Source organism: Oncorhynchus kisutch, unplaced genomic scaffold (genome assembly GCF_002021735.2).
Source record: "Oncorhynchus kisutch isolate 150728-3 unplaced genomic scaffold, Okis_V2 Okis03b-Okis08b_hom, whole genome shotgun sequence".
In the NCBI taxonomy this organism is placed as follows: domain Eukaryota; kingdom Metazoa; phylum Chordata; class Actinopteri; order Salmoniformes; family Salmonidae; genus Oncorhynchus; species Oncorhynchus kisutch.
The window spans coordinates 6,035,608-6,060,722 of record NW_022261980.1 but is presented as its reverse complement, the minus strand read 5'-3'; the positions used below and the strand labels follow the sequence as shown (position 1 = coordinate 6,060,722).

The following is a 25,115-nucleotide window of genomic DNA, read 5'->3' as shown; positions in this document are numbered from 1 at the left end:
GACTGTGAAAAGACCCCTGCTTGCATGTCTAGTGGTGTAAATGTGTGTCAGTGCTGTGTGTAAATTGACTATTCAAATCATTTGGAACGTACAACACATTGTTTCTTATAGAAACAAGAAGTGATGCATTCAGTCTTTCCTCAACTCTTAGCCAAGACAGACTGTCAAGCACAGTATTAATATTAGTCCACTGATTACAATGAAGAGAAAGGCGTGACGCTCTGTTCTGGACCAGCTGCAGCTTAACTAGGTCCTTCTTTGCAGTACTTGACCATATGACTGGACAATAACCAAGATAAGATAAAACTAGAGCCTGCAGGAGTTGCTTTGTGAAGTGTGGTGTCAAAAAAGCAGAGTGTCTCTTTATTGCGGAGAGACCTCTCCCCATCTTTACAACCATTGAATTTAGTTTTAGAGATGTTCAGGACCAGTTTATTACTGACTACCCATTCCAAAACTGACTTCAACTCTTTAAGTGTTTCAATGACTTCATTAGCTGTGGTTGCTGACGCGCATATGGTTGAATCATCAGCATACATGGACACACATGCTTTGTTTAATGCTAGTGGCACGTCTTTTGTAAAAATAGATAAGAGTAAAGGGCCTAGAGAGTTGCCCTGCGGTACACCACACTTTACATGTTTGACATTAGAGAAGCTTCCATTAAAGAAAACCCTTTGAGTTCGATTAAAACTTTTTTTTAGAGCTTTCTCAACAACAGGTAATGGTCAATAATATCAAAGGCTGCACTGAAATCTAACAGTACAGCTCCCACAATCTTCTTATTATCAATGTATTTTAACCAATCGTCAGTCATTTTTGTCAGTGCAGTACATTTTGAGCGCCCTTCTCTATAAGCATGCTGAAAGTCTGTTGTTAATTTGTTTACAGAGAAATGGCATTGTATTTGGTCAAACATAATTTATTCCAACAGTTTGTTAAGATCTGGCAGCAAGCTGATAGGTCTGCTGTTAGAACCAGTAAAGGCCACTTTACCACTCTTGGGTAGTGGAATGACTGGCTTCCCTCCAGGCCTGAGGACAAAGACATTCTTCTAGGCTCAGATAAAAATATGACAGATAGGAGTGGCTATAGAGTCAGCTACCATTCTCAGTGTCAGGAGGTTTGTCATTATTGATCGATAACAATAATTGTTTCACCTCTCCCACACTTCAAACTTATAATGCTCATCTTTCATTATTCGTTTTTTATACAATTGCTCACTGTTCGTTGTTGGCATTTCCTGCCTAAGTTTGACTACTTTGTGTGTGTGTGTGTGTGTGTGTGTGTGTGTGTGTGTGTGTGTGTGTGTGTGGTGTGTGTTTGTCCTTACTCTGGACCCTCAGTGTGGAGTAGGTAGGGGCATATGGCAGACGGTGGCTCTCTCCCAGAAACTCGGCCACAGAACCACACTCGCTAGAACAAACATCCAGACCGATCTGATGTAGGGCTGGGCGATATGGCCTAAAAATCATATCTTGAATCATGGGTGATTTCACGATATACAGTATATTTGTTTACGTTTTCTCGTAATAAGCGTTGTTGCACAATTTCAGGTCAAATACACTGCATTTCAAACAGTCAGCAATAATCTAATGAATTCAGGGCTTATAAAATGATATCTAGGCTAAATAGAAGCCTTCCGCATCCATAAGACCCAATAATAATTTAAATGTTTGTCAATATAGTTGAACCTTTATTGTATGCTATAGCTTGGAACATAAATACATGGGACTCTAGATGACATCATAATGAGGTTTTGTTTCCAACATTTCGGCTGTTTTCCTAAAGAAGTTAAATCCGCTATGTGTTTTGTTTCCTTGCCACAATACTAACAAGAATTGCGATACTGGTATGTTCCCGGGCCCTACCCTGTACCCCCTAACCCTGTCCTGAGAGGTAGTATGGACAACGATGCCATAGTGACCACTGACTGTCCCTCTCTGGCCTGAATACTAAACCCTTCATATCTGATTCTCTACCCCCCCCCCCACCCTGTAACAACCACGTGCTGTTGGAGGTAGAGCACCACGTGATGTTGGAGGTATAGCAACACGTGATGTTGGAGATATAGCAATACGTGATGTTGGAGATATAGCAACACGTGATGCTGGAGATATAGCAACACGTGATGCTGGATTTATAGCAACATGTGATGTTGGAGGTATAGCAACACGTGATGTTGGAGGTATAACAACACGTGATGTTGGAGGTATAACAACCACGTGATGTTGGAGGTATAGCAACACGTGATGTTGGAAATATAGCAACACGTGATGCTGGATTTATAGCAACACGTGATTTTGGAGGTATAGCAACACGTGATGTTGGAGGTATAACAACACGTGATGTTGGAGGTATAGCAACACGTGATGTTGGAGGTATAGCAACACGTGATGTTGGAGGTATAACAACACGTGATGTTGGAGGTATAGCAACACGTGATGTTGGAGGTATAGCAACACGTGATGTTGGAGGTATAGCAACACGTGATGTTGGAGGTATAGCAATACGTGATGTTGGAGGTATAGCAACACGTGATGTTGGAGGTATAGCAATACGTGATGTTGGAGGTATAGCAATACGTGATGTTGGAGGTATAGCAACACGTGATGTTGGAGGTATAGCAACACGTGATGTTGGAGGTATAGCAATACGTGATGTTGGAGGTATAGCAATACGTGATGTTGGAGGTATAGCAACACGTGATGTTGGAGGTATAACAACACGTGATGTTGGAGGTATAGCAACACGTGATGTTGGAGGTATAGCAACACGTGATGTTGGAGGTATAGCAACACGTGATGTTGGAGGTATAGCAATACGTGATGTTGGAGGTATAGCAATACGTGATGTTGGAGGTATAGCAACACGTGATGTTGGAGGTATAACACACCGTGATGTTGGAGGTATAGCAATACGTGATGTTGGAGGTATAGCAATACGTGATGTTGGAGGTATAGCAATACGTGATGTTGGAGGTATAGCAACACGTGATGTTGGAGGTATAGCAACACGTGATGTTGGAGGTATAGCAATACGTGATGTTGGAGGTATAGCAACACGTGATGTTGGAGGTATAGCAACACGTGATGTTGGAGGTATAGCAACACGTGATGTTGGAGGTATAGCAACACGTGATGTTGGAGGTATAGCAACACGTGATGTTGGAGGTATAACAACACGTGATGTTGGAGGTATAGCAATACGTGATGTTGGAGGTATAGCAATACGTGATGTTGGAGGTATAGCAACACGTGATGTTGGAGGTATAGCAACACGTGATGTTGGAGGTATAGCAATACGTGATGTTGGAGGTATAGCAACACGTGATGTTGGAGGTATAGCAATACGTGATGTTGGAGGTATAACAACACGTGATGTTGGAGGTATAACAACACGTGATGTTGGAGGTATAGCAACACGTGATGTTGGAGGTATAGCAACACGTGATGTTGGAGGTATAGCAACACGTGATGTTGGAGATATAGCAACACGTGATGTTGGAGGTATAACAACACGTGATGTTGGAGGTATAACAACACGTGATGTTGGAGGTATAGCAATACGTGATGTTGGAGGTATAACAACACGTGATGTTGGAGGTATAGCAACACGTGATGTTGGAGGTATAGCAACACGTGATGTTGGAGGTATAGCAACACGTGATGTTGGAGGTATAGCAATACGTGATGTTGGAGGTATAACAACACGTGATGTTGGAGGTATAGCAACACGTGATGTTGGAGGTATAGCAACACGTGATGTTGGAGGTATAGCAACACGTGATGTTGGAGGTATAACAACACGTGATGTTGGAGGTATAGCAACACGTGATGTTGGAGGTATAGCAACACGTGATGTTGGAGGTATAGCAACCACGTGATGTTGGAGGTATAACAACACGTGATGTTGGAGGTATAGCAACACGTGATGTTGGAGGTATAACAACACGTGATGTTGGAGGTATAGCAACACGTGATGTTGGAGGTATAGCAACACGTGATGTTGGAGGTATAGCAACACGTGATGTTGGAGGTATAACAACACGTGATGTTGGAGGTATAGCAACACGTGATGTTGGAGGTATAGCAACACGTGATGTTGGAGGTATAGCAACCACGTGATGTTGGAGGTATAACAACACGTGATGTTGGAGGTATAGCAACACGTGATGTTGGAGGTATAACAACACGTGATGTTGGAGGTATAGCAACACGTGATGTTGGAGGTATAGCAATACGTGATGTTGGAGGTATAGCAATACGTGATGTTGGAGGTATAGCAACACGTGATGTTGGAGGTATAGCAACACGTGATGTTGGAGGTATAGCAACACGTGATGTTGGAGGTATAGCAACACGTGATGTTGGAGGTATAACAACACGTGATGTTGGAGGTATAGCAACACGTGATGTTGGAGGTATAACAACACGTGATGTTGGAGGTATAACAACACGTGATGTTGGAGGTATTAACAACACGTGATGTTGGAGGTATAGCACACGTGATGTTGGAGGTATAACAACACGTGATGTTGGAGGTATAGCAACACGTGATGTTGGAGGTATAACAACACGTGATGTTGGAGGTATAGCAACACGTGATGTTTGGAGGTATAACAACACGTGATGTTGGAGGTATAGCAACACGGTGATGTTGGAGGTATAACAACACGTGAATGTTGGAGGTATAGCAACACGTGATGTTGGAGGTATAACAACACGTGATGTTGGAGGTATAAGCAACACGTGATGTTGGAGGTATAGCAACACGTGATGTTGGAGGTATAACAACACGTGATGTTGGAGGTATAGCAACACGTGATGTTGGAGGTATAGCAACACGTGATGTTGGAGGTATAGCACACGTGATGTTGGAGGTATAGCAACATGTGATGTTGGAGGTATAGCAACACGTGATGTTGGAGGTATAGCAACACGTGATGTTGGAGGTATAGCAACACGTGATGTTGGAGGTATAGCAACACGTGATGTTGGAGGTATAACAACACGTGATGTTGGAGGTATAGCAACACGTGATGTTGGAGGTATAGCACACGTGATGTTGGAGGTATAGCAACCACGTGATGTTGGAGGTATAACAACACGTGATGTTGGAGGTATAGCAACACGTGATGTTGGAGGTATAACAACACGTGATGTTGGAGGTATAGCAACACGTGATGTTGGAGGTATAGCAACACGTGATGTTGGAGGTATAGCAACACGTGATGTTGGAGGTATAACAAACGTGATGTTGGAGGTATAGCAACACGTGATGTTGGAGGTATAGCAACACGTGATGTTGGAGGTATAGCAACACGTGATGTTGGAGGTATAACAACACGTGATGTTGGAGGTATAGCAACACGTGATGTTGGAGGTATAACAACACGTGATGTTGGAGGTATAGCAACACGATGTTGGAAGGTATAGCAATACGTGATGTTGGAGTATAGCAATACGTGATGTTGGAGTATAGCAACACGTGATGTTGGAGGTATAGCAACACGTGATGTTGGAGGTATAGCAACACGTGATGTTGGAGGTATAGCAACACGTGATGTTGGAGGTATAACAACACGTGATGTTTGGAGGTATAGCAACACGTGATGTTGGAGGTATAACAACACGTGATGTTGGAGGTATAACAACACGTGATGTTGGAGGTATAACAACACGTGATGTTGGAGGTATAGCAACACGTCGATGTTGGAGGTATAACAACACGTGATGTTGGAGGTATAGCAACACGTGATGTTGGAGGTATAACAACACGTGATGTTGGAGGTATAGCCAACACGTGATGTTGGAGGTATAACAACACGTGATGTTGGAGGTATAGCAACACGTGATGGTTGGAGGTATAACAACACGTGATGTTGGAGGTATAGCAACACGTGATGTTGGAGGTATAACAACACGTGATGTTGGAGGTTAGCAACCACGTGATGTGGAGGTATAGCAACACGTGATGTTGGAGGTATAGCAACACGTGATGTTGGAGGTATAGCACACAGTGATGTTGGGAGGTTATAGCAACACGTGATGTTGGAGGTATAGCAACACGTGATGTTGGAGGTTATAGCAACATGTGATGTTGGAGGTATAGCAACACGTGATGTTGGAGGTATTAGCAACACGTGATGTTGGAGGTATAACAACACGTGATGTTGGAGGTATAGCAACACGTGATGTTGGAGGTATAGCAACACGTGATGTTGGAGGTATAGCACACGTGATTGTTGGAGGTTATAGCAACACGTGATGTTGGAGGTATAGCAACACGTGATGTTGGAGGTATAGCAACACGTGATGTTGGAGGTATAGCAACACGTGATGTTGGAGGTATAACAACACGTGATGTTGGAGGTATAACAACACGTGATGTTGGAGGTTATAGCAACACGTGATGTTGGAGGTATAACAAACGTGATGTGGAGGTATAGCAACACGTGATGTTGGAGGTATAGCAACACGTGATGTTGGAGGTATAGCAACACGTGATGTTGGAGGTATAGCAACACGTGATGTTGGAGGTATAGCAACACGTGATGTTGGAGGTATAGCAACACGTGATGTTGGAGGTATAACAACACGTGATGTTGGAGGTATAACAACACGTGATGTTGGAGGTATAGCAACACGTGATGTTGGAGGTATAGCAACACGTGATGTTGGAGGTATAACAACACGTGATGTTGGAGGTATAACAACACGTGATGTTGGAGGTATAACAACACGTGATGTTGGAGGTATAACAACACGTGATGTTGGAGGTATAACAACACGTGATGTTGGAGGTATAACAACACGTGATGTTGGAGGTATAACAACACGTGATGTTGGAGGTATAACAACACGTGATGTTGGAGGTATAGCAACACGTGATGTTGGAGGTATAGCAACACGTGATGTTGGAGGTATAACAACAGTGTTGTTGGAGGTATAACAACACGTGATGTTGGAGGTATAGCAACACGTGATGTTGGAGGTATAGCAACACGTGATGTTGGAGGTATAACAACACGTGATGTTGGAGGTATAGCAACACGTGATGTTGGAGGTATAGCAACACGTGACTGTGATAGAGGAAGCTTTATTTAGCTAGTTGGTTAGTCTGGTCTCTCTCAGCCACAGACAGTCTAGACTGGCAGCAGTGGGGCTAGCTGGGCTATCCATTATTAAACACCCACACCCAGGGAGGAAGAGTGATGCACAGAAAGCCTCCTCACACCGCCCAGTGCCACAGTCCACTTGAAACTTTAATCAGGACCTCGGTCCCCTTGCTCATCACACACACCCGTCATTCAGAGCCCCACTAGTTTTGATCCCTACCTTTTTTAGCTAAAAATAATAATATATATTATTTTTTGAGGGATGCATGTTTTGCATGTAATGTTGACATTAATACGTGTCACACATCAGTTTGGAAAAATTAAAAAATATTGAGTTAATAAAGCCACATACAAACTTGGTCTCTTTTTTGCTTTCTTGAGTAAGGTAGCTCCAAAATGCAGGTGTTTCAGCCTAGCTCAGTGCTGTCTGTGGTGGAGGGGCAGCCAGTGGAAAATACAGAACTTAGGGGTTGGTAATGTTCTCTATTTGCGCCGTGATTGGCTCAGTGTTCTGTCACTCATGGGGACACTACGTCACCGACAAATCTAAGGGTAGAGCTCGAAATTCAAGCCCCTTGGGTGCTGCCTTAGTTACATTAGAAGTGCCCATCCAAGAAGATTCAAGGTCATTGGCCACAGATAAAATTATGTAAAATCACATAGAGTCGGAAATTTACATACACTTAGGTTGGAGTCATTAAAACTCGTTTTTCAACCACCACAAATGTCTTGTTAACAAACTATGGTTTTGGCAAGTCGGTTAGGACATCTACTTTGTACATTTTTCCAACAATTGTTTACAGACAGTTTAGTTCACTTATAATTCACTGTATCACAATTCCAGTGGGTCAGAAGTTTACATACACTAAGTGTGCCTTTAAACAGCTTGGAAAATTCCAGAAAATGATGTCATGGCTTTAGAAGCTTCTTATTGACATTGCTTGAGTCAATTGGAGGTGTACCTGTGGATGTATTTCAAGGCCTAACTTCAAACTCAGTGCCTCTTCGCTTGACATCATGGGAAAATCAAAAAATATCAGCCAAGACCTCAGAAAAAAAATTGTAGACCTCCACAAGTCGGGTTCATCCTTGGGAGCAATTTCCAAACGCCTGAAGGTACCACATTTATCTGAACAAACAATAGTACGCAAGTATAAACACCATGGGACCACGCAGCCGTCATACCGCTCAGGAATGCTAATTGAGCGTATGTTAACTTCTGACCCACTGGGAATGTGATGAAAGAAATAAAAGCTGAAATAAATCATTCTCTCTACTATTTTTCTGACATTTCACATTCTTATAAGGTGGCCATAGACCCAAAAATATTTTGGGTCCATGGCCAGGAATCTCCCCAGACCTTGATCACATTGAGAATTTGTGGTCAGTCCTCAAGAGGTGGGTGGACAAACAAAAACCCAAAAAATTCTGACAAACTCCAAGCTTTGATAATGCAAGGATGGGCTGCCATCAGTCAGGATGTGGCCCAGAAGTTAATTGACAGCATGCCAGGGCGGATTGCAGAGGTCTTGAAAAAGGAGAGTCAACACTGCAAATATTGACTCTTTGGCATCAACTTCATGTAATTGTCAATAAAAGCCTTTGACACTTTGAAATGCTTGTAATTATACTTCAGTATTCCATAGTAACATCTGACAAAAATATCTAAAGACACCGAAGCAGCAAACTTTGTGGAAATTAATATTTGTGTCATTCTCAAAACCTTTGTCCACGACTGCATATAGGGGAAAGAATAACTGCATTGAAACGGCAAGACATCGGCATTTGGTTTATTGATTGTGATATGTTGTCTGATGACCTACAGGTAACTGCCAAAATCACGGAAACACTTGAGTAAATGAGGCATACATAGTATATTGAAAGCAGATGCTTCCACACACATGTGGTTCTTGAGGTAATTAAGCAATTAACATCCCATCATGCTTAGGGTCATGTATAAAAATTCCCAGTTGCCCGTTTTTTTGGCTAACATGGCTAGAAGAAGAGATATCAGTGACTTTGAAAGAGAGGTCTCTAAGGAGCATAGGGGGTTTAAAGGGTGTGTGCATCAGTCACCAGATCTCAACCCAATTGAACGCTTATGGGAGATTCTGGAGCGGCGCCTGAGACTGTATTTTCCATCACCAAAACACCAAATTATGAAATTGATCGTGAAAGAATGTTGTCACATCCCTCCAATAGAGTTCCAGACACTGGTAGAATCTATGCCATGGCTCCTTGAAGCTGTTTTGGTGGCCCAACGCCCTATTAAGACACTGTTGGTGTTTCCTTTATTTTGGCAGTTGTGAAGGAGAAGCCGACGCGGTGGATCAGACAGTGAGGGGACAGACAAATCATATTAAAGTTTATTTGTCATGTGCGCCGAATACAACAGGTGTAAACCTTACAGTGAAATGCTTACTTACAGGCTCTAACCAATGGTGCGAAAAAAAGGTGTGTGTGTGTGTGTGTGTGTGTGTAGGTAAGTAAAGAAATAAAACAACAGTAAAAAGACATTTGAAAAAAGAGTAGCAAGGCTATATACTGTTAGTCAGGCTTATTGAGGTAGTATGTACATGTAGGTATCGTTAAAGTGACTGTGCATGTATGATGAACAGAGAGTAGCAGAAGTGTAAAAAGAGGGGTTGGCGGGTGGTAGGACACAATGCAGATAGTCCGGGTAACCATTTGGTTACCTGTTCAGGAGACTTATGGCTTGGGGGTAAAAACTGTTGAGAAGCCTTGTTGTCCTAGACTTGGCACTCCGGTACCGCTTGCCATGCGGTAGTAGAGAGAACAGTCTATGACAGGTGGCTGGGGTCTTTGACAATTCTTAGGGCCTTCCTCTGACACCGCCTGGTGTAGAGGTCCTGGATGGCAGGCAGCTTAGCCGTACGCACTACCCTCTGAAGTGCCTTGCTGTCAGAGGCCGAGCAATTGCCGCACCAGGCAGTGATGCAACTGGTCAGGATGCTCTCGATGTTGTAGCTGTAGGATCTTAGGACCCATGACAAATCTTTTTAGTTTCCTGAGGGGGAATAGGCTTTGTCGTGCCCTCTTCACGACAATCTTGGTGTGTTTGGACCAATCTAGTTTGTTGTTGATGTGGACATCAAGGAATTTGAAGCTCTCGACCTGCTCCACTACAGCCCCATCGATGAGAATGGGGACGTGCTCGGTGCTCCTTTTCCTGTAGTCCACAATCATCTCCTTAGTATTGGTTACGTTGAGGTATAGGTTGTTATTCTGGTACCACCCGGCCAGGTCTCTGACCTCCTCCCTATAGACTGTCTCATCATTGTCGGTGATCAGGCCTACCAGTGTTGTGTAGTCAGCAAACTTAATGATGGTGTTGGAGTCGTGCCTGGCCATGCAGTCGTGGGTGAACGGGGAGTGCAGGAGGGGACTGAGCACGCGCCCCTGGGGAGCTCCAGTGTTGAGGATCAGCGTGGCAGATGTGTTGCTCCCTACCCTCACCACCTGGGGACGGCCTGTCAGGAAGTCCAGGATCCAGTTGCAGAGGGAGGTGTTTAGTCCCAGGATCCTTAGCTTGGTGATGAGCTTTGAGGGTACTATGGTGTTGAACACTGAGCTGTTGTCAATGAACAGCATTCTCACATAGGTGTTCCTTTTGTCCAGTTGGGAAAGGGCAGTGTGGGGTGCAATAGAGCTTGCATCATCTGTGGATCTGTTTGGGCTGTATGCAAATTGGAGTGGGTCTAGGGTTCCTGGGATAATGGTGTTGATGTGAGCCATTACCAGCCTTTCAAAGCACTCCATGACTATGGACGCTACGGAACAGCTGATGCTCTCGTGTATGCCTCAGTGTTGCTTGCCTCGAAGCGAGCATAGAAGTGATTTAGCTCGTCTGGTAGGTTTGTGTCACTGGGCAGCTCGCGGCTGTGCTTCCCTTTGTAGTCTGTAATAGTTTGCAAGCCCTGCCACATCTGACGAGCGTCTGAGCCGGTGTAGTAGGATTCAATCTTAGTCCTGTATTGACGCTTTGCCTGTTTGATGGTTCGTCTCAGGGCATAGCGGGATTTCTTGTAAGCTTCCGGGTTAGAGTCCAACACCTTTTTTAAATTTTATTTGAATGCGTCAGCTGTACCCTTTAGCTCAGTGCGAATGTTGCCTGTAATCCATGGCTTCTGGTTGGGGTATGTACGTACAGTCACTGTGGGGACGACGTCCTCAATGCACTTATTGATAAAGCCAGTGACTGATGTGGTGTATTCCTCAATGTCATCGGAAGAATCCTGGAACATGTTCCAGTCTGTGATAGCAAAACAGTCCTGTAGTTTAGCATCTGCTTCATCTGACCATTTTTGTAGACCGAGTCACTGGGGCTTCCTGCTTTAATTTTTGCTTGTAAGCCGGAATTAGGAGGATAGTTGTGGTCGGATTTATCAAATGGAGGGCGAGGGAGAGCTTTGTACGCGTCTCTGTGTGTAGAGTACAGGTGATCTAGAATTTTTTTCCCTCTGGTTGTACATTTAACATGTTGATACAGTTTTGTAGAAGTGATTTAAGTTTCCCTGCATTAAAGTCTCTGGCCACTAGGAGCGCCGCCTCTGGGTGAGTGGTTTCCTGTTTGCTTATTTCCTTATACAGCTGACTGAGTTCAGTCTTAGTGCCAGCATCTGACTGTGGTGGTAAATAAACAGCCACGAAAAGTATAGCTGAAAATTATAGACAGGATGTTCATTTCGTTGGCCATCCTAAAATCACAGACCACACACACACTATTGGTGGCCCACCCCTCTTAACAGTACAATTAAAATGTGTGCTAAGTAATTTCGCTCACCCCGGGTTTAATTTCTGTGTGTGACTGACCTCAGCCTCTAAGTGCTCTGAGGCCTGACTAGGGGGACATGCATACTTTAACAGTAGAACACAAGTGTAAAGGATGGAGAACAAGAAAGGAAGATAAGACAGGAAGGCATGAAAACTGCATCAGGCAGGTGGCAGGCAGCCAACACAGAGAGGAGGACCTTAATGATTTAAGAGGCTGAGGAGATGAATAATAGAAGACTCCCACCATCCCTGCGTCCCACTCTTCCTCTCTCCCTGTGTCCCTCTCTTCCTCTCTCCCCTCTTCCTCTCTCCCTGCGTCCCTCTCTTCCTCACTCACTGCGTCCCGCTCTTCCTCTCTCCCTGTGTCCCTCTCTTCCTCTCTCCCTCTTCCTCACTCACTGCGTCCCGCTCTTCCTCTCTCCCTCTCTTCCTGTGTTCCTCTCTCCCTCTCTCCCTGCGTCCCTCTCTCCCTGCGTCCCTCTCTCCCTGCGTCCCTCTCTCCCTGCGTCCCTCTCTCCCTGCGTCCCTCTCTCCCTGCGTCTGTCCCTCTCTCCCTGTGTCCGTCCCTCTCTCCCTGCGTCCGTCCCTTTCTCCCTGCGTCTGTCCCTCTCTCCCTGCGTCCCTCTCTCCATTTTCCTCTCTCCCTGTCCCTCCCTCCCAACCTCCCTCCTCTATCACCCTGCATTCCTCTCTCTCCCTCTTCCTTGTTCTCTGCTGTCACAACAGAGGGAGATCTGACCAGCAGGGGGAGCCCTCCTCGAGCGATCCTCTCCCCTTCACTCCTTCTTCAACTGTGTGTTTGTGTTCTTGTGTGCATGTTGCATGTGTGTTTGTCTTTGTGCGTGAGTGTACATATGCACATCTCTCTACTTGTGTGTTATGTGGTACAAAGATATTATGCAGCATCTCCTCCTTGCTGCTCCTAATGTTTACCTTTACCCCCCACACCATTCTCCATATAACCTCAACAACTGCCCACCCCACACCATTCTACATCTGACCTCAACAACTGCCTCCCCCCACACCATTCTACATGTGACCTCAACAACTGCCCCCCCCACACCATTCTACATCTGACCTCAACAACTGCCCCCCCCACACCATTCTACATCTGACCTCAAAAACTACCCCCCCCCCACACCATTCTACATCTGACCTCAACAACTGCCCCCCCACACCATTCTACATGTGACCTCAACAACTGCCCCCCCCACACCATTCTACATCTGACCTCAACAACTGCCCACTCACATCATTCTACATCTGACCTCAACAACTGCCCCCCCCCACACCTTTCTACATCTGACCTCAACAACTGCCCCCCCACACCATTCTACATCTGACCTCAACAACTGCCCCCCCCCACACCATTCTACATCTGACCTCAACAACTGCCCCCCCACACACCTTTCTCCATGTGACCTCAACAACTGCCCCCCACACACCTTTCTCCATGTGACCTCAACAACTGCCCCCCCCCACACCTTTCTCCATGTAACCTCAACAACTGCCCCCCCACATCTTTCTCCATGTATCCACAACTGCCCCCCCACACCTTTCTCCATGTGACCTCAACAACTGCCCCCCCCCACACCTTTCTCCATGTGACCTCAACAACTGCCCCCCCCACACCTTTCTCCATGTGACCTCAACAACTGCCCCCCCACACCTTTCACCATGTGACCTCAACAACTGCCCCCCCCACACCTTTCTCCATGTAACGTCAACAACTGCCCCTCCAAACCTTTCTACATGTAACCTCAACAACTGCCCCGCCCTCCACATCGCAGGTAGTGAAGTCCTGACGTCGGGTAATGATGACCTAATCTAATTTCAGCGCTGACGTCAGGAGGTTTTCAATTACCTGTGATCACTCATCTTTCTCTCTCCTCTTTCTTTGTCTCTTTCCCTCACCCTCACTCTCCATCTCTCTTTCTTCTCTCCATCTCTCTCTCTCCTACAGAACAGAGCTCTGATGGGCAATATAACCAGGTTGTGTGACACGGCCATCGCTCTAGAGTCCTTCAGAGGCTCAGAGAGAGAGACCAACCCCCTGTACAAAGATTACCACGGTAACCCCCCCCCCCCCCCCACACACACACACACAGGGCCAGTGCATAAGGAGAAGGTGTGTGTGTGTGTGTGCGCGAGAGAGAGAGAGATTGTGGAGGCTGGTCGGCTAGGCAGGCAGGCCCCTCACAGGGCAGCCCAGACTGTCAGGGCCTGTTAGTGGGCTGCTGCTCAATCAGACGTGCTCCTCACTAGACAGGCCGGGGGGGATTCAGCTGCCACGCCGCACTCCCCCCCTCGCCCTCTCACCCCCCAGCAGAGCTCCTCTCTCCCGCCCTCCCTCCACACACATACAACCCCAGTCCCATATACCCCTGAGGCCTGGTGTAGAGCGGAGTGGACCAATGCTGGGGAATCCATATTCTTCACCATCACTCTCTCCATCTTTTCCTCTGTCCACTCCTCTCTCCATAGATGGTTTAGTCTGCTCTGACATGGAGGATGACAGTCTGAGAGGGGGAATATATATATATAAAAGCATCTCCCTCTCTCATACACACATTCCCTCCATCACTCCCTCACACTCTCTCTCTCTCTCCCCCCTCCCTCATACACACGTTCCCTCTCTCCATCACTCCCTCACTCTCTCTCTCCCACACATAAAGGTCAGTTTAAGAGATGGAGGTATTTTTAGTCATGCCTCTCTCTTTCTCTCTTGCTCTTTTCCTCTGGTTTATTCCTCTTCTCATTTCCTCTGGTTTATTCCCCTTCTCCTCTCCTCCTTTCCTCTGGTCATTCCCCTTCTCCTTTCCTCTGGTTATTCGCCTTCTCCTTTCCTCTGGTTCATTCCCCCTTTCCTCTGGTTTATTCCCCCTCTCCTCTCCCCCTCTCCTCTGGTTTAATTCCCCCTCTCATCTGGTTTATTCCCCTTCTCCTTTCCTCTGGTTTATTCCCTCTTTCCTCTGGTTCATTCCCCCTCTCGTCTCCCCCTTTCCTCTGTTTCATTCCCCCTCTCCTCTCCCCCTTTCCTCTGGTTTATTCCCCCTTTCCTCTGGTTTATTCCCCCTTTCCTCTGGTTTATCCCCCCTTTCCTCTGGTTTATTCCCCCTCTCCTCTCCCTCTTACCTCTGGTTCATTCCCCTCTCCTCTCCCCCTTTCCTCTGGTTTATTCCCCCTTTCCTCTGGTTTATTGCCCCTCTCCTCTGGTTTATTGCCCCTCTCCTCTGGTTTATTCCCCCTTTCCTCTGGTTTATTCCCCCTCTCTTCTCCCCTTCTCCTCTGGTTTATTACCCCTCTCCTCTGGTTTATTCCCACTCTCCTCTGGTTTATTCCTCCTTTCCTCTGGTTCATTCCCCCTTTCCTCTGGTTTATTCCCCCTCTCCTCTGGTTTATTCCCCCTCTCATCTGGTTTATTCCCCTTCTCCTTTCCTCTGGTTTATTCCCTCTTTCCTCTGGTTCATTCCCCCTCTCCTCTCCCCCTTTCCTCTGGTTTATTCCCCCTCTCCTCTCCCCCTTTCCTCTGGTTTATTCCCCCTTTCCTCTGGTTTATTCCCCCTTTCCTCTGGTTTATTCCCCTTCTCCTCTCCTCTGGCTTATTCCCCCTCTCCTCTGGTTTATTCCCCTTCTCCTTTCCTCTGGTTTTTCCCCCTCTCCTCTGGTTTTTCCCCCTCTCCTCTGGTTTATTCTCCCTCTCCTCTGGTTTATTCTCCTCTTCTCTGGTTTATTCCCCCTCTCCTCTGGTTTTTTTCCCCCTCTCCTCTGGTTTATTCCCCATTCTCCTTTCCTCTGGTTTATTCCCCCTCTCCTCTGGTTTATTCCCCCTTTCCTCTGGTTTTTCCCCCTCTCCTCTGGTTTATTCCCCCTCTCCTCTGGTTTATTCCCCCTCTCCTCTGGTTTATTCCCCCTCTCCTCTGGTTTATTCCCCCTCTCCTCTGGTTTATTCCCCCTCTCCTCTGGTTTATTCCCCCTCTCCTCTGGTTTATTCCCCCTCTCCTCTGGTTTATTCCCCCTCTCCTCTGGTTTATTTCCCCCTCTCCTCTGGTTTATTCCCCCTCTCCTCTGGTTTATTCCCCTCTCCTCTGGTTTATTCCCCCTCTCCTCTGGTTTATTCCCCCTCTCCTCTGGTTTATTCCCCCTCTCCTCTGGTTTATTCCCCCTCTCCTCTGGTTTATTCCCCCTCTCCTCTGGTTTATTCCCCCTCTCCTCTGGTTTATTCCCCCTCTCCTCTGGTTTATATCCCCCTTTCCTCTGGTTTATTCCCCCTTCCTCTGGTTTATTCCCCCTCTCCTCTGGTTTATTCCCCCTCTCCTCTGGTTTATTCCCCCTCTCCTCTGGTTTATTCCCCCTCTCCTCTGGTTATTCCCCCTCTCCTCTGGTTTATTCCCCCTTTCCTCTGGTTTATTCTCCCTCTCCTCTGGTTTATTCTCCCTCTCCTCTGGTTTATTCCCCCTCTCCTCTGGTTTATTCCCCCTCTCCTCTGGTTTATTCCCCCTTTCCTCTGGTTTATTCCCCCTCTCCTCTGGTTTATTCCCCCTTTCCTCTGGTTTATTCCCCCTTTCCTCTGGTTTATTTCTCCCTCTCCTCTGGTTTATTCCCCCTCTCCTCTGGTTTATTCTCCCTCTCCTCTGGTTTATTCCCCCTCTCCTCTGGTTTATTCCCCCTTTCCTCTCAGTCTGGTTAGTCAGCCCTAGTTGAGACAGATGAATAGTGATTAAATGGCATCTTTTAGTTTCTCCTCTAACACAATGTTTTCTTTACATGCTGACATGTCCCACGTCCCTAACCTGTCCCACTGACCGCTATTGTTTTGCTTTGTGTTCACCCACCGCACAATGATACGGTTTAATATAATACACAGCTGAGGGTTGAATCTCTCTGTTAGAAAGATGTTGATCTGATATTTAACTATACTGGCAGTATTTGACCTATATCAAAATATACATCTGTTTCAGAATTTGCAAATGTGTGTTCATTGTGTGTTTTGTGTGTGTGCGTTTTGTAGCAGCAGTTCAGGGCTGCTCAAAGCATGCTGGGATGCCTGTCACAGCGAATCAGGCGATAGGAAATCACCCAAGTGCACGGAGGAGAGAACTCACCATCCCCCTCTCTTTCTCCATCTATTCCCCTCTCTCTCTCTCTCTCTCTCTCTCTCTTCTCCTTCTTTTGTACCATCCCCCTCTCTTTCTCCATCTATTCCCCTCTCTCTCTCTCTCTCTCTCTCTCTCTCTCTCTCTCTCTCTCTCTTCTCCTTCTTTTGTACCATCCCTGCCTCTGCTTTCCAGTTTTATGAAATGTCAATTTACGGAGGGGGGGGGAATTTCTTAAGGTCTCTTCCTATGAAAAGTGAACCTATTTATTCCTCTCACCCACCACCCCTCCCATCTACAACATATTATGTATAGCAAGCCCTACAGCACACACACACACACACACACACACACACACACACACACACACACACACACACACACACACACACACACATACACATACACACACACACACAGTCATTCCAGCCTGCCGGTCTTCCTTCCTGAAATAAGAACTCAATTAGTTTGTCCCCTGGAATAGAAGTCCCTGTTTATCTTGTTCTGCCTCATTACTTGAGTATAATCACAACATTTTGCCTGAGTGCTTCAAGTGCTGAATCTTGCAGCTCCTGATTGGAAGGGAGGATAGAGTGAGGGAAGGAGAGAGGGAAACATGGAGGGCGAAGGAACCTGTCTCCTGAGCTCCCTCCTAATAGGAGGTCTATGAGGGCCTGGCACATAACTGGCGATTACAACTCCTTTGGTGCGTGAGGGGTGCATCTCAATAGTCTATAGTGACTTCCTCTTCCCATGTCCATGCCTTCATCTGATCTGAAAATACAAGATAGGTTTAAGGAAGGTGGTGAATGCCTTCCAGGTATAACCTGTTCACAATCCACTTTGTTTCCACATCAGTGCAGAGAAAGGAAAGGAGACAATTGAGGAAGCCACTTTGACTATTGAGATGCACCCATGGATGATGTGTACTTTGTCCTTTATCCAAATTGGTTTCCCTCTGTCCTCTTCTCTCCCAGGTCTGCTAGATGTACGTCAGCTGCCCTATCTGAACTGCCTGGTGTGTGATCTGCCCGACAACAAGGACCTGGCCTTCAAACTCAAGAGGAAGCAGTTCTCCATTGAGGTAGGCCTCTGCCACCACAACAACCCGCTCGAGCGTGTGGTTACGTAATCTAGCAAACAAACAAGTGTCATATCCTGTTATCTTTCACACACGCTGTCTTTCACACACTCTGTCTTTCACACACTCTGTCTTTCACACACGCTGTCTTTCACACACTCTGTCTTTCACACACTCTGTCTTTCACACACGCTGTCTTTCACACACTCTGTCTTTCACACACTCTGTCTTTCACACACTCTGTCTTTCACACACTCTGTCTTTCAAATATACACATTCAGGAACATACTCATACACGCAGAGAAAAAGCACATTATCTCAACAGCCAAATTATATTATCATTTTAATGAAAGCGTTAACTTATTACAGATCTCCATTGAGAACAGAAGTAATGATTTATTTAAAACCTTCTGCATTTAATTTCTTCTGCATTCTTCCTGTCCACAGCATGGCTTACAGTAAGTGCTGATGGTTATTTTGAATTGTCTCTGGCGTTAGCCTCGCTTCACTAGTCTCTGTTAAAACCTCTTGAGTGTAGGGGGCAGTATTTTTATGTTTGGATGAAAAACGTACCCAAATTCAACTGCCTATTTCTCAGGCTCAGAATCTAGAATATGCATATAATTGTTTGGATTAGGATAGAAAACACTCTAAAGTTTCCCAAACTGTCAAAATATGGTCTGTGAGTATAACAGAACTGATATTGCAGGCGAAAACCTGAGGTAAATCAAACCAGGAAGTGGACTCTATTTTGAAAGCTCCATGTTCCATAGCCTGCCTTCTCTCCATTTAAAGGGATATCAACCAGATTCCTTTCCCTATGGCTTCCCCATGATGTGGACAGTCTTTAGACATAGTTTCAGGCTTTTATTTTGAAAAATGATTGAGAAAGATCACATCGCGTCATTGTATGGCTGGGTGCCAGCAGCGTTTTGTATGCACAACAGCTTGGAGTATCCATTTTCTCTCTCTCTCTCTCTCTCTGAAGAAGCTACATTCCCGGTTGATATATTATCGATTATATATTGTAAAAACAACCTGAGGATTGATTATAAAAAAACGTTTGACATGTTTCTGCGAACATTACGGATACTATTTGGAATTTTCGTCTGCGATGTCGTGACCGCTCGAGCCTGTTGATTTCTGAACATAACGCACCAAACAAATGGAGGTATTTTGGATATAAAAATAATCTTTATGGAACAAAAGGAACATTTATTGTGTAACTGGGAGTCTTGTGAGTGCAAACATCCAAAGATCATCAAAGGTAAGCGATTTAATTTATTGCTTTTCTGACTTTCGTGACCAATCTACTTGGCTGCTAGCTGTTTGTAATAGTTTGTCTTCTGAGAGAGATGTGCTAACATAAACGCTTCGTATGCTTTCGCCGAAAAGCTTTATTGAAATCTGACACGCCAGGTGGATTAACAACAAGCTCTGTTTTGCTATATTGCACTTGTGATTTCATGAAAATGAAATATTTTTAGTGCTTTAATTTGAATTTGGCGCTCTGCAATCCAGCGGTGGTTGACGAAAATGATCCTGCTAACGGGATGGGTGCATCAGGGAGTTTGAACTTTCTCCAGCTGTCGGTTGGCAATGAGAAAGGTGAAACTATAGATACACCAGTGTTGTCACACCTACTGCCGAGCAACTTCAAAGGTACCAGAGAAGAAACAGCTCATGATCAGGAGATGAGGAAAGACTATTGTGTTCTGGAGTACTTTAGTTACTATGGACTTTTATCACGCCCCTATGACACCTACTTCCTGTTATTGTTGAGTACTTTAGTTACTATGGACTTTTATCACGCCCTTATGACACCTACTTCCTGTTATTGTTGAGTACTTTAGTTACTGTGGACTTTTATCACGCCCCTATTACACCTACTTCCTGTTATTGTTGAGAACTTTTGTTACTATAGTATGGAATGTGTGGATAGTGCAGTGTATATGCCTGTACATCTGATGAGATAATTATACCAGGGTCTGGCAGGTGTTAAGTTAAATCTTGGGACTGTCAAGCACTGTGATGGCTCTGTTTCCGCTTTGGTACACACCTCCGTCACTAGACTGACCTAGTACAGAATCTGTCATTTTCACTCTCTATTGTAGATATTCAGTGTCCTGACTGAGCTCTCCTGACATTAAAGGTTTGACTATGCTAATTCAACCCTTCCCTGACCCTCTGGCTTCTCTAGCCAGCCCCTCCATTAAGGCCCTCTGTGTCTGTCTCCTCCCTCGCTTTTCTCCCTCCTCAGACCCCCTCAATCCAAGTACTCAAGTGCAGCTGCCCTCCCCTCTTGCCCTTGCCTTTATCTGTCGCACACACAAATACACACACATATACACATACACACACACACACACACACACACACACACACACACACACACACACACACACACACACAGATTCACTCTCCTTCACTGTAATCCATCTCTGTGGCTCTTCTCTCCAGATGAAGGGCCTCTCCTTTGTCAAACTCATCATTGTCCCTCATTACTGTATCATTATCTTATTATTAACTTATCATACTCTGGCCTTGTAGTGGTTAATCAGGGAGTTATCGTCTCTGGTAGGAGAGAGGGAGAGGAGGGACTTCCACTCTTTATACTTACCCTTTATCACCCTCTCTCCTCCCCTCTCTCCTCCCTCTCTCCTCCCTCTCTCTCACCCCCTCTTCCTCCTTTCTCTCCTCCCTTTCCTCCTCTCCTCTTCTCCCTCTGAAAAGCTGTCTCCAGTGTAGATTTATAAGGTCCATAAAAGTCACGGTGGTTATTCTGAACGGCCTTTTAATTCCCCTCCTTAGTGGAGCTGTATGTCTGCTGGGCTCCTCCCTGAGCCTCGGTGGGACTGGGTGATGTTGTACTGCTGCATACTGTCTGTGAGGGACAGGCTTTGTGTGGGGTTGTCTTGGGAATGACAGGCAGCACTCTCAATAAAAGTAAGACATGGAGTAGAAAAGAGAGGGAGAGGAAAGAGGTCAAGTCAAACTGGCTACAACACATGGTGACATAAGTGAGCACACGATATGAACTGCCAATCAAATCCCCTGGTGGTGATCTGTATTGTGTGTGTGTGTGTGGAGTGGATTTCCAGAGTATCTCTCATGACGTCACCAGTCGCCCATCAAACCAATCAAACATTTATTTAACCTTTATTTAACTAGGCAAGTCAGTTTAAGAACAAATTCTTATTTACAATGACGGCCTACACCGGCCAAACTCGTACGACACTGGGCCAATTGTGCGCCGCCCTATGGGACTCCCAATCACAGCCGGTTGTGATACAGCCTGGATCTCACATGCCAATCAGCCGTTGTATCCCATTGTTACATAATGCTCTGCACTCTCTCAATGCTGTGATTGGCACTTGGCATTCTGGGTAATGCATGGTGGGGGTGCGGCGGCCATTTCTGCTGAGTCACTGCCTCACCCCAGGTGTGTGCATGTCTGTGTTTACCTTTGCGTTCCGTCTGCGTGTCTCGGCGTGGCTGTGACCCGTTGGACAACTGTCCCAGAGGGATGTTGATTGGCATGTGAGATAGCGATGAGATTCCCTCCCAGCCCTGTGTGACGTCCCACACCAAGCCAACTAATCACTCCAGGACACGTCCGCCCCGGGCGGCAGCTCAGCCTCTTTCTCTACCTCTACATGCATCTCTGTCTCTCTCTCCCTCTGTCACTCTCCTTCAACTATTCATCTGTCTATCTCTCTAGTGGTGTCTCTTTCTCTACCTCTACCTGCATCTCTGTCTCTCTCTCCCTCTGTCACTCTCCTTCAACTATTCATCTGTCTATCTCTCTCTAGTGGTCTCTCCTTTTCTACCTTCAACTATTCATCTGTCTCTCTCTAGTGGTGTCTCTCCTTCTCCACCTTCAACTATTCATCTGTCTATCTCTCTCTAGTGGTGTCTCTCCTCCCCCACCTTCAACTATGCATCTGTCGATCTCTCTAGTGGTGTCTCTCCTTCTCCACCTTCAACTATTCATCTGTCTATCTCTCTAGTGGTGTCTCTCCTTCTCCACCTTCAACTATGCATCTGTCGATCTCTCTAGTGGTTGTCTCTCCTTCTCCACCTTCAACTATTCATCTGTCGATCTCTCTAGTGGTGTCTCTCCTTCTCCACCTTCAACTATGCATCTGTCGATCTCTCTAGTGGTGTCTCTCCTTCTCTACCTTCAACTATTCATCTGTCTCTCCAGTGGTGTCTCTCCTTCTCCACCTTCAACTATTCATCTGTCTCTCTCTAGTGATGTCTCTCCTTCTCTACCTTCAACTATTCATCTGTCGATCTCTAGTGGTGTCTCTCCTTCTCCACCTTCAACTATTCATCTGTCTCTCTCTAGTGATGTCTCTCCTTCTCCACCTTCAACTATTCATCTGTCTCTCTCTAGTGATGTCTCTCCTTCACTACCTTCAACTATCCATCTGTCGATCTCTAGTGGTGTCTCTCCTTCTCCACCTTCAACTATTCATCTGTCTCTCTCTAGTGATGTCTCTCCTCCTCTACCTTCAACTATTCATCTGTCGATCTCTAGTGGTGTCTCTCCTTCTCCACCTTCAACTATTCATCTGTCTCTCTCTAGTGATGTCTCTCCTTCTCTACCTTCAACTATTCATCTGTCTCTCTCTAGTGATGTCTCTCCTTCTCTACCTTCAACTATTCATCTGTCGATCTCTAGTGGTGTCTCTCCTTCTCCACCTTCAACTATTCATCTGTCTCTCTCTAGTGATGTCTCTCCCTCTCTACCTTCAACTATTCATCTGTCTCTCTCTAGTGATGTCTCTCCTTCTCTACCTTCAACTATTCATCTGTCGATCTCTAGTGGTGTCTCTCCTTCTCCACCTTCAACTATTCATCTGTCTCTCTCTAGTGATGTCTCTCCTTATCTACCTTCAACTATTCATCTGTCTCTCTCTAGTGATGTCTCTCCTTCTCTACCTTCAACTATTCATCTGTCGATCTCTAGTGATGTCTCTCCTTCTCCAACTTCAACTATTCATCTGTCTCTCTCTAGTGGTGTCTCTCTTTCTCCTTCGCCACCTTCAACTATTCATCTGTCTCTCTCTAGTGGTGTCTCTCTTTCTCCTTCTCCACCTTCAACTATTCATCTGTCTCTCTCTAGTGATGTCTCTCCTTCTCTACCTTCAACTATTCATCTGTCGATCTCTAGTGGTGTCTCTCCTTCTCCACCTTCAACTATTCATCTGTCTCTCTCTAGTGATGTCTCTCCTTCTCTACCTTCAACTATTCATCTGTCTCTCTCTAGTGATGTCTCTCCTTCTCTACCTTGACTATTCATCTGTCTCTCTCTAGTGATGTCTCTCCTTCTCTACCTTCAACTATTCATCTGTCGATCTCTAGTGATGTCTCTCCTTCTCCAACTTCAACTATTCATCTGTCTCTCTCTAGTGGTGTCTCTTTCTCCTTCGCCACCTTCAACTATTCATCTGTCTCTCTCTAGTGGTGTCTCTCTTTCTCCTTCTCCACCTTCAACTATTCATCTGTCGATCTCTAGTGGTGTCTCTCCTTCTCCACCTTCAACTATTCATCTGTCTCTCTCTAGTGATGTCTCTCCTTCTCTACCTTCAACTATTCATCTGTCGATCTCTAGTGGTGTCTCTCCTTCTCCACCTTCAACTATTCATCTGTCTCTCTCTAGTGATGTCTCTCCTTCTCTATCTTCAACTATTCATCTGTCTCTCTCTAGTGGTGTCTCTCTCTCATGCTGTCCTCTCTCATTACCCACAATGCCTTAGGGCAGAATTAACCCATGTCTGAGCAGGTAGATGCCTAGGTGTTAAAACCAGATTAACACACACTCACAGGGACACACACACTCACACACACTTGTGGTGTGACACGCAGATACATATTTACCCACTGACACAGACTAAAATAAACACACCTACAAATAGTGTGCATTCTCAGTCATACTTTACTCATACTAGACACACGCTCACACACTTGTCAGTCATTCAGTTTCACAATGAAGGCTGCTCACCTCACCTGACGAAGCTCTGTAGAATGTGAGACTTACCCAATGAAGTCTCCTTACCCTGCTGTGACCCCTCAGACTGATGGATAACCCCCCGGTGGGGTACTGTGGTGCCATGGCAGGGTAAGAGGTCAGGGCTCAGCTGTAGTATGAGACTAGGGGATGTGTGTCAAATTAGTCCCCTCTTAGAGAGGTGAGACAGGCCGATCCTCTGTGATGTCTGTCTGTCAGCTAGGTGTGGAGGAGTAACAGTGGAAGAGGGTTTTTTAGTTTTAGTTTGGTTATTTTCCAGATCATCTTTTGAGGACTAAAGAAGGAAGTGAGCGAGCGGAGAGGATAGGGGGAGATTAAGGGGAAACCAGAGGAGAAATTGAAGTTGAGAAAGAAGAAGATGAAAGAGGAGGAAGATGTGGGTTAATGTCCAGGAATGGAAGACGAGAGGACAGAAAGGGATGAGGGCGGAAGACGAGAGCAGAGAGGACAGAAAGGGATGAGGGTGGAAGACAAGAGCAGAGAGGGCAGAAAGGGATGAGGGGGGAAGACGAGAGCAGAGAGGGCAGAAAGGGATGAGGGCGGAAGACGAGAGCAGAGAGGAAAGAAAGAGATGAGGGTGGAAGACGAGAGCAGAAAGGGATGAGGGTGGAAGACTAGAGCAGAGAGGACAGAAAGGGATGAGGGTGGAAGACGAGAGCAGAAAGGGATGAGGGTGGAAGACTAGAGCAGAGAGGACAGAAAGGGATGAGGGTGGAATACGAGAGCAGAAAGGGATGAGGGTGGAAGACGAGAGCAGAAAGGACAGAAAGGGATGAGGGTGGAAGACGAGAGCAGAGGACAGAAATTGATGAGGGTGGAAGACGAGAGCAGAGAGGGATGAGGGTGGAAGACGAGAGCAGAGAGGACAGAAAGGGATGAGGGTGGAAGACGAGAGCAGAGAGGGATGAGGGTGGAAGACGAGAGCAGAGAGGACAGAAAGGGATGAGGGTGGAAGACGAGAGCAGAAAGGGATGAGGGTGGAAGACT

General features: G+C 45.9%; 1 protein-coding gene across 5 annotated transcripts in view; it reads left to right on the top strand.

The window, feature by feature from the left end:
• The window catches only part of elp4 (elongator acetyltransferase complex subunit 4), a 115,980-nt gene that overhangs the window by 27,787 nt on the left and 63,078 nt on the right, over positions 1–25,115 (top strand). For all 5 annotated transcript variants that reach the window (XM_031812340.1, XM_031812338.1, XM_031812337.1 and 2 more), the window contains exons 8-9: positions 13,878–13,986; positions 17,988–18,094. In XM_031812340.1, coding sequence (XP_031668200.1) covers positions 13,878–13,986; positions 17,988–18,094 — 216 coding nt within the window. The remainder of the gene's footprint in view (positions 1–13,877; positions 13,987–17,987; positions 18,095–25,115) is intronic.